The sequence below is a fragment of the Gracilinanus agilis genome, chromosome 3 (assembly GCF_016433145.1).
Source record: "Gracilinanus agilis isolate LMUSP501 chromosome 3, AgileGrace, whole genome shotgun sequence".
NCBI classification, from domain to species: Eukaryota; Metazoa; Chordata; class Mammalia; order Didelphimorphia; family Didelphidae; genus Gracilinanus; species Gracilinanus agilis.
In genome coordinates this window covers 112,310,478-112,321,215 of record NC_058132.1, presented here as the reverse complement: position 1 = coordinate 112,321,215, position 10,738 = coordinate 112,310,478, and the positions used below count along the sequence as shown (strand labels likewise).

Genomic DNA, 10,738 nt, shown 5'->3' with positions numbered 1-10,738 from the left:
AATAAGGAGTTATGAGTTTTATCTCTGTCATTGGCCTGAGCCTTTCTAGTATGTTCTCATCAATATCAATCTCCGGTTATAGTTAGTATTTCCCTTAGGTCACTGATTGACAGTAACCTAATTAGTAAAATGATGTGGATAGTGATCATCTGTCCACATCATTTTACTAATTAATCAATTTTTATAAATTGCTACTAGCAGAAGATACAGCAAAAATATAAGTACAAACATACAAACTTGGTGTATATTCCTTCTTATGCCACCACAAGCTCAGGGGAGAATGGACTCAAACTTAAAGTGGTTGCTACAGAGATTTCTCCCATTAAGTTCACTGTTGACTAACTAGTTGACCAGGTTATTCTTTTAGTCATAAAACCCCAGTTGGTTTCCATTCTTTTATTCATAAAACTCTGCTTCCTAATTGACTCTAGGGTAAAATACAAAATCCTTTGATTTCTACTTACGTGTCTAGGCTTACTATTCTTTATTTCCTTTCACAAAAACCTGTCATCTAAACTGGCATACTTGCTCGTCCATCTCATGCCTCCCGGATTCCTTCTCACCCCCATATTCTATTGAATTCTTGGCTTCCTTTTTTATATCGTGCCATTTCGATTATTTTTTAAAATGTTCATAACATACTCATTTGCTACATGACAATAAAAGAATGTTTGGTACATTAACATTGTGATACAATATGTTATGTTAAAAATTAACTCTTCTATTAACCAATATTCTTTTTTTTTTAATTTTTTTGACTTTTTTTTTTAACCCTTAACTTCTGTGTATTGGCTCCTAGGTGGAAGAGTGGTAAGGGTGGGCAATGGGGGTCAAGTGACTTGCCCAGGGTCACATAGCTGGGAAGTGTCTGAGGTCAGATTTGAACCTAGAACCTCCCGTCTCTAGGCCTGACTTTCAATCCACTGAGCTACCCAGTTGCCCCCAATCAATATTCTTATATGGGGTGCATCCTCATCTTTTACAGTTACTAAAACCAAATACACAAAGGTCTATAACTGATTGACAGAAGTAGCAATCACAGATTGCAGTAATATATGCCACTGAAGGAAAAAACTGCATCTTAGCAATTTGCAGTCCAATGTTTTCTTGGTATCTGTCATTTACATGCTTCTTTAAATCTTGGCTTTTTTTTCCTATACAAAAACTTATTTTTGCTTTCTTCATTCTTGATGAGATTTTTCTGCAGCGACTTTACATTCATACATGGCCAGGTGTCGACCAATATTTCCCATTGTTATACCACCAGCAAAAAATATATGTGTTAACCAAGAATGGACATAAAGAAAATCCGGAGATGTATATTGATAAACCCCATTATAGATTAGTAGTTGAGTGACCAAGGTTGCCAAGAAAGCAATTCCTACTCCAAGGCCAAAACCACTTTGTGATCTATCAAAAGTCCACCACAAGCTGATGGAGAGGGCAGCTAGAGTGAGAGACGACTGTATATTGGTGTCAAAATCTACTTTAGAACTGGCATGATTTATTATATGGCATGTATATATTATACAAAGACTGCTACACATCGCTTTACACCAGACCACTCTTTTAAGTTTATGTGGCTCTCCCAGATGCCTGTCAATGCAGGGGCATAATAATTCAATCACAGACCAGCTTCCACCATCTTCCCTGGCTGGAGAATTCCTCCTACCACTCATCACCACCACCACCACTGGCCACCACTGGCCACCGCTTCCCCCCGCCCCTCCATATTCTAGAACAGTGGTTCCCAAACTTTTTTGGCCTACTACCCCCTTTCCAGAAAAAAATATTACTTAACCCCTTGGAAATTAATTTTTAAAAAATTGTAATAGCAATTAATAGGAAAGATAAATGCACCTGTGGCCATCACCACCTCCCTGGATTGCTGCAGCACCCACCAGGGGGTGGTGGCGCCCACTTTGGGAATCACTGCTCTAGAACATTCCTTCCTCACCTCTGCCACTCAAAATAGCTAACTCCTTCAAAATTCAGCTCATGGGCCACTTCCTACACCAGGCTTTTCCTAAATTTGATCATTCCATGCTCTTTCCTCTACACCCCACCTAATCCCATACCAATGACTAGTTATATCTTTTCAAATGTGTACATGTTGTTTGTCCTAAAAGAAAGTAAATTCCTTGACAGCGGGAATTATTTTGTTTTTGTATCCCCAGCACCTAGTACAGTGCCTGGTCCATAAGAGATGCTTAATAAAGGAATATTTCAATTCATTATTTGATAAGTGATAAGGTCAGGATTTAAGCTCAGGTCCTTTGACTCCAAATCTCTCTCTCTCTCTCTCTCTCTCTCTCTCTCTCTCTCTCTCTCTCTCTCTCTCTCTCTCAATAGAGGGCTCAGAACTTTCCAGATCACTCTTCTTTTTCTTTCACTAGTTCTACTTGGTTCTGGCATTGACTCCACAAACATCATGGTTCCCACAGGATAACCTCATTACAAAATCTTATCACCATTTAGATGGACTTAGCTTTGATATTTAGTACCCTCAACTGCCTCTCTCCTCTGATTGGAGAATGGAGCAACAAATTCCTTCCAAAGTGTTCCTTTCTAATGGGCTCAAAACTTCCTGGGTAACTATTTTCTATCAGTAGCTTAGCTTTCTGGAGTTTCTGCTCCACTGGTGTCATGCCTCAGGGTATCCCGTGGTGTTCCCTACCCCTCAACTTCTCAGTTTCCTTTTTTGTGTCTTCCCCCAATAGATTGTAAGCTCTTTTTGGGCAGGTACTTTTTCTTGTTTGTATCTCTAGTGTTAGCAGAGCAGCTAGGTGGTATAGTGAATAGAAGTCTGGGTCTGGAGTCAGGAAGACTTGTCTTCTTGAGTTCAAAACTGGCCTCAGATACTTATTATTTGTTTGACCCTGGGCAAATCATTTAACCCTCTTTTGTTCAGTTTCCTCATTTTGAAAATGAATTAGAGAAGGAAATGGCAAACCACTTTAGTATCTTTTCCAAGAAAACCTTTTATGGGCTCCCCAAATGCCTAAAATATAACTGAACAATAATAAATAGCATATAGTGGGTGCTTAATAAATGCTTGTTGATTGATTGATGGGGAGACCCTAAGGTGATATTAAAATGCATATTGGAGTGGGAATCAGGAAATTTGGGCTCCTGCTTTACTCTGCCATTGGCTACTCATGAGATCTTGTCATGTGATAAATCATTTCACCTGATGCCTCAGTTTCCTCATCTGTAAACTGAGAGAGAAGTGTCTGAGGCTGGATTTGAACCTAGGACCTCCTGTCTCTAGGCCTGACTCTCAATCCACTGAGCTACCCAGCTGCCCCTTAAGTCTGCCTTTATTTTTAAAAAATTCTATAACAAAAAAATACTGACCTCAAAATAACTTCTGTTCCTTCTTCACACACATGTACACTGCAACATGTGCAAGAACACCCCGAACTGGTGTTCTAATCCCATCTGGTTCTTAATAAAGGGATTGTGATACTACTTACACAAAATGTTATATATTTTCTATTATTCCATTTTAAAAAGTAGTCATTCACTATGCTAATTTTTGAGAGTTTGGAAATCTAAACATGGGAAAAATAATCTCTGATTAGATTGGAAATATAATATATGCCTGTGGCCACCTATCAATATTTTCACATGGATACACTTTGTATTCAGAGAAAACTGTAAGACCTTTTGTGAGAGAAAGGGCTGCAATAATCCTCCATGAAGGAATATATACAGTAATATGAAGTTATCAAGAAGAAAAACAGGCTTTGCCAGCCAGTAATTTCCTGTACACCATGGGCACCATTTTCAAGTGAAAAATTAGAAGCGTTGTGAAATAAATGTGTGTTTCTCATTTTCTCTGGTCAAGATTGAGAATTCCCTAGAGGCCAGCAATGGGCTACACTGCTATACTCCTAGTTAGTTATTGAAACTTATGATCAAAAACAACCAAAGCAAAAAAAAAAAAAAAAAAGAATTAGGGGGAACCTAAGATGCTGTTTGCCTACAAAGTGAACTTTTAATAAGCCAGCTCTTATAGGTTTATATAAGCCCATTGTGTAGTATTTTTTTCTTTCAAAGAATCCTACAAACCTCCAAATCTTTTTAAATCTTTTTTAAGATAAAGAGTTCTTTCAAGGGAAAAAAAACCCATAACTTAAATTTTTTTTTTTTTTAATCCTGGGACTCCATTCTAGGAGCATAGGACCACAACCAGTAGGGAATGGGACACATAGTCGCTCAGGGTCGCCCAGCTGGGAAGTGTCTGAGCCCGGACTTGAACCTAGGACCTTTTTTGTCTCTAGGCTGGCTCTCAATCTACTGAGCTAGCCCAGCTGCCCCTACTTTAGGTTGCAGTTTCGTTAGCAGATGTAGTTTTTACAGGGTGGGGTTGCTAGCCCCACGCCCAACCCTCCTCCTTTTTTCATTCGGGCTAGGGACAGTCCTTGGCCCAGGAGTGGTAAGGGTGGGCAGTAGGGGTCAAGTGACTTGCCCAAGGTCACACAGCTGGAAGTGTCCGAGGCCGGACTTGAACCTAGGACCTCCAGTCTCTAGGCCTGGCTCTCAATCCACTGAGCTACCCAGCTGCCCCACTTAAATTTTTAGTTTGTATTTATTCAGAATGTTCTTTCTCACATTCTTCTTATTTCCTTTCTTTTTTTTAAAGTTTTCATGACTACATAAACACAACTGAGAATTAGATAGTAAGCTACTTGAAGGAAGGGATTACCTAAATTTTGTCACTGTATTCCAAGCTGCTAGCACAGAACATTCTCTAATATCTGGTGTACATTATAGTAACAAGAAGACCATTTTCAAATCAGAGGACTCATTCACATCTGAGAACCAACACCATTTGTACGACCCTGAGGAAGTTACTTAACTTACAGTATTGGCTCCAAGACAGAAGGTAAGGGTTAAAAAAAGGGGGGGCAGCTGGGTGGTACAGAGGATAGAGCACTGGACTTGGAATCAGGAAGATGCATCTTTATAAGTTTAAATCTGACTTCATACACTTCATTAGCTATGACCCTAGGCAACTCACTTAACTCTACCTCAATTCCTCATCTGTAAAATGTTCTGGAGATGGAAATGGCAAACCACTCCAGGATCCTTGTTGTTGTTAGTTAAAAAACAAACAAGCATTTTTTTAAGCATCACTGTGTGCCAAGGACTCTACTAGGCAATAGGGAGACAAATAGAAAATCAACACAGTTCCTGCCCTCAAGGAGCCATGACCTACACTGGTCATTGCTCTCATCATATATGTTTACTGGCGGCTTAATATTTTTCAAGTTAAAATGAACTTTGGTCTTTGTTTTTCAGGCTGTTTGCTCTCCTTATATTCAACCCTAGGCAGGCCCCATTATTTTTACTGATCCTTATGCAAAGGTTTAAATTATCTCCCTTTATTTACATCCTGGAAATTCTTATCAGCAGTCAAATTGTGGGTAACTTTTGTTGACAGTCTTTTTTAATTGTCTCATCTGAGTAGTTATTTACCATGGTGCCCAGCTTCATTACATTCTGACCTGTTCTGCTAGAAAGTGGGATTCTGAATTATCCCTCCATGGTACCCTTTTGCCACCCCAACAATTAAATGGGTCTATAGGATTTTAGAGAAATGATTATTGTTTGATACCATCACAAAACTGTGAAGAGCCAACTTATTACTTGAGAGCAGGTCAGGACAAAGCCATGAAGACAGCAGAAATGTGGTTATTTTGGCCAATGTGGTGAAGTAGTACAGGGAAATAGTGAGTGCTGGGTTAAAATTCTAACTCCAAGGTATTGTGGCAACGTTAGGAGCATTGGTTTCCTTCTCTGAATTGCTATTCTTTCATTTATAGAAAGGAAGGCAGGAAGAGAGGAGGGGAGGAAAGAAGAAAGGGAGGACAAGGAAGGAGGAAAGGAAGGAAAGAAGGAAGGAAATAAACACACATTTATTAAGTATACCAGGCACAATGCTAAGCACTTAAAAATATTATCTCACTTAATCATCACAATAACCCTGGGAAGTAGGTGCTACTTCCATTTTACAGTAAGGAGACTAAGGAAGATAGAGGATAAGTGACTTGTCCAGGATTATACAGATAATAATTGTCCAAGACTGAATTTGAACTTAGATCTTCCTGACTCCAGATTCAGAGCTCTAGCCACTGGACCGCCTAGCTGCAGAGGTGATAAAGTCGTTTGCCACATCCTAGTTATTGACAATTGTCCTGAGTTTTATCTTGCTACAGGTCTTCAATGTCTCTAGAAGGGAGAGTAAGGCTAACAACTTTTGCACAACTCTATCTCACCTAAATCAAATTCCCTCAGAAGTCAAGACATCACCCTGAATGGTCACTGGTCCACTTCAAAAATGAAGTTTGGGAGCAGGTAGGTGGTTTAGTGGATAAAGAGCCACTTAGAGATGGAAGGTCCTGGGTTCAAATTTAACCTTAGACACTTCCTGCGCAAGTCACTTAACTCCAATTACCTAGCCCTTACCGTTCTGCCTTTGAACTGATGCTTAGTATTGCTTCTAAGATGGAAGGTAAGGATTTTAAAGGAAAAAAAAAAGATGAATAAGAGAAGCAAAGGAAAAGATAATTAGGGAAGGGAACTAGGTGATCCATAAACAATGCCAAGTCAATTTGGAGTTACTTTTTAGTTTAGTCATGGGAAATCACCTTTTCTGTCCCTATAACATCCTACCTTTTATTATACTTAATCTGTGTAATATATTGTATACCCTGACCAGTAGATTGTAAACTTCTTGAATGCAGGGATGGTGTGTGATGTTTTATCTTTGTATTCCTATCATCTAAAATAATGTATTATAGATGCACAGATTACCATTCCAGCTAACGTGCATTATTAGCCATTCTTTAAACTCACTACTTTATCTCTTATCTCTTTGCATTCCCCAGAGTCAGGGGTTCTAAAACTTTTTTATGTCATGGACTCTTTTGATCCCTTCTTAGACTAGTCTAAACAATCGAAGGAGATATTAAATTTCAGGTAGGGAAAATAAGGATGTATTTTTTCTCATCCAAGTTTATAAACCCCCTCTTCCCTCTGTACCCAACAACCCTTGCCACAAGACATTTTCCATGCCTAGAATTCTTTCTTTTTCCATCCCTGCCTATTTAAATCTTTGCATTTCTTCAATGTTCAGCTTAGGTGTTACCCCTTCTATGAAGCTTTCCTCAGTCTCCCTAGTTGTCAGTGGCTTTTTTCCTCCAGTTTTCCTCTTACTAATCTTATTTATATATATATTGTATCTTCCTTCCTTCACCCTGCGCTGCCCCGCTCCCTGTAGGATATAAGGTCCATGAAGGCAAGGTTGTTTCATTTGTCTTTCTTTTTATGGCACTTGAAATAATTAGGTGACACAGTGAATAGTGCACTGGTCTTGGAATCAAGAAGACTCATCTTTGTGGGTTCAAATCCAACCTCAGATACTTACTAGCTATGTGACCCTGGGCAAGTCATTTAACTCTGCCTTAGTTTCTTTATTTACAAATGAGTGGGAGAAGGAAATGACAAACCACTCTAAGATCTTTTGCCAAGAAAACTCCAAATGAGGTCATGGAGTCAGATACAACTGAAACAACTCAAAAGCAAATCTTCAGTGCTTAGTAAAATGCCTAATCCACAGGAGGTGACTAACAAATTGTTGTTAGGTTAAAAAAATCCTTACCTTTTGACTTAGAATCAATACTGAGTATTGGTTCCAAAGCAGAAGATTAGCAAGGATTAGACAGATGAGGTTAAATGTCTTCTTGCCCAGGATCACATAGCTAGGAAGTGCCTGAGACCAGATTTGAACCCAGGACCTCCTGTCTTCAGCCCCAGAGCTCTGTCCACTTTACTACCTAGATGCCCCCTAAGATTTTTTTTCTCTGACCCAAAGTGCATTGTATTTAGTAGATACTGAGGAACTGCTCAAAGGAAATGATCAGAAAGTTATCAGAGAGCAAAACTGGGTTAGACTTAGAAGTCATGACTTCTGGACACCTTTAATATTTATTGAATTGAACTGCATCATATTCTGAAAATAGACTAACCTTCTCTTGCTTCTTCCAGTGTTGACACTGTGTAGTCTAGAGATGTCCAATATAATGCCCATTCCCAAACTAGATTAAAATATGATTGGAAAATGTTTAGCAAAGTCAATAAAAATATTTGAGTTTGGCACTACTTGTTTAGGCAGTAGATCTGTATTTCTCTTTGCCTCAGTGGTGACCAGAGTTATAGGAGTACACATATTTTGCAAAGAGTATTATGGATTTTATGAAAATTATGAATTTGTCTCCAGGTATGACCAGAATATGTACTCTATTGAAAGTTCAAAAAAGCAAGCTAGCCCAGGTGTAAAGCAGAGACTGTGCCTATCAAAGCCATTTGCTTCCTGGTCTTACAAAAGCTCTTACCTGTTCCATTTCAAACACAGTGTCACACGGCTCATGTTGCATTAGGCAAATAGCTTAGGAAAACCACAGGAATAATCCCATGTTTGCTTCACCTTCAAAGTATTTCAGAAAAGCTGACCCAATGCTCTCCTGACACTCTTGTTAAGAGTTAGCTAACACTCATTTTATGCAAGGGTGACAAATCTGGGGCTTTACTGCATAGCCGAACCTTTTAGAATGAGATGGACAAACTGAGGCAGAGTTTATGAACACCCTGGGAGAAAAGCTGATGCCAGAACTTGATGCAGTATTAAGGAGTCCTTGGTTTTAGGTTCACAAGGCTGATCATTGGACTATACTTTCTCTCTTAAGGGAAAAATATTCTAGCTATATGACATATCACCGCAGAACTTAGAAGGAACCTTAGAACTAGGTTCAAATCATAAAATTATAGAGATGAAAAGGACCTTATAGAGATGATCTATTTCAACAGTTCTAATTTCACAGATGAGGAAACTGAGGACCCTGAGTGACTTTTCGGAAGACACACAATCTGGTTAGTGGTAGAGCCATGACTAGAAATCCTGATTTCCAAGCTAGAAATTTCTTCAGCTTGCCAGGAAATATGATGCGAGGGAATGAGAAACTAAGTGGGAAAGAAGGTCATGTCTAGAGGGAGGATAAGATATTAATGCCAACAATAACAGATAAAGATTTGCTTCATGGAGATGTGACTTTTTGAGTTTTCCTTAAGTTAGAACTCTAAGGTCACTTTGGTATTTCAGAAACATTGTTAAAACCTCACAATACTACCTTAAAGAAAACAAAAAGGGAAAATAATCATTCATTCTTGAAGGATATTAATTATTGTCAGGAAGTGACATTGGTATCAATAGCACTTGGCAACTGGATTTGGAGGCAGAGGTTGGGTTTAGAATCAGGAAGACCTAGGTTCAAATCCCACATCCCTGCTGTGCGATTATTAGCGTAAAGATTGTTAATCTTTATACATTAAACAACTCCCTAGTATTTACTCTCTAAATCAGTGGTTCCCAAACTTTTTTGGCCTACCGCCCACTTTCCAGAAAAAAAATATGACTTAACCCCCTGGAAATTAATTAAAAAAAATTTTTAATAGCAATTAATAGGAAAGATAAATGCACCTGTGGCCATCACTGCCTCCCCTGGATCACTACAGCACCCACCAGGGGACAGTAGCGCCCACTTTGGGAATCACTGCTCTAAATCATAGATAGATTATAGTTTGAATTGGTGGAGAGAATGTTCACATCAGAATTCCCATATTATTGAAATAACAGATCTTTTGTATATTTCCTTACATGAGAATTATGAGATTGGCCTTCTTAAAAAAAAGCATATATCAGCCTTGTAACAGCTATGATTTCCTGTTTGAGAATTGAGTATGATTGCACATCATCCTCCCTACATTATCTTCCCTTTCCTTGAGAAATCAAGGGAAAGGTCAAAATTATTAATATATTGGTCTGAAGTCACTAATGCCTAAAAAGGCTAAAACTAACTTTTTTGCCCCATTGTGATCCATAGTGGGCCTGATCTTATCCAAGGATACTTTCTTGGCACTCACACGGATTTTGCTTCTTTGATAATTATTTGATAAGATTCCCTAATCTGTATAATTTTGTAATTCTGACACAAAGGGGGATATTCTTTAGATATTTGGTAGCCCTACTTCCACAAAATGAGTGGCATGTATAACAGATTTGTTTATGGATTATTTGACCAATTAAAAGTTGCCCTTCATAACAGTGTGGCACCATTTCAAAATGACAAAAAGAAAAAATGGTGAAATGAAGCAGGCGCTGGGCAGATATCCAGGGAGGCCCACCCCAGGCATAAAACCACTACAGCTTCACAGTTGTGTAAACAGCATATTGATAAAGTGAGGTCATCCTACTTATTATCTCCTTTAAGACAAGAGAATTCAGTGCACTGTAAAAAATGACACAATAAAACTCATTTGTGAAATCAGTAAGAGATATTTTCTCAAATTAAAAATAAACTAATAAACTACAAGCCTTTGAATTTTTTAGAATATTCTTTAAGGGGTTACATACTATCTCCAGGACAGAATTCTATTTTTGATGATTGAATTCTTACAATCAAAATGCTTCACTTGTGGACTCAATTCAATGATACTTTTTTTTCCCCAAATGCATTTTGCAGAGTCACAGAGTTGTTGGAAAAGACCTTAGCACTTATCTAAACTAGTCCATCTGCCAAAGAAATACCCACTATAATATTTCTGACAAATGGTCACCGAACTCTAATTGAAGAACTCCAAAGGGCAGGAATTGACCTCCTCCCAAGGTAGCCTA

General features: G+C 38.5%; 1 protein-coding gene across 1 annotated transcript; it reads right to left on the bottom strand.

Moving 5' to 3' along the window:
- Window positions 1-1,181: 1,181 nt before the first annotated feature.
- On the bottom strand, window positions 1,182-1,547 carry LOC123241234 (insulin-induced gene 2 protein-like). Its single transcript, XM_044668935.1, has one exon. It carries the CDS (start codon window positions 1,545-1,547, stop codon window positions 1,182-1,184), a length of 366 nt encoding a protein of 121 aa, XP_044524870.1.
- Between the last annotated feature and the right edge of the window lie 9,191 nt (window positions 1,548-10,738).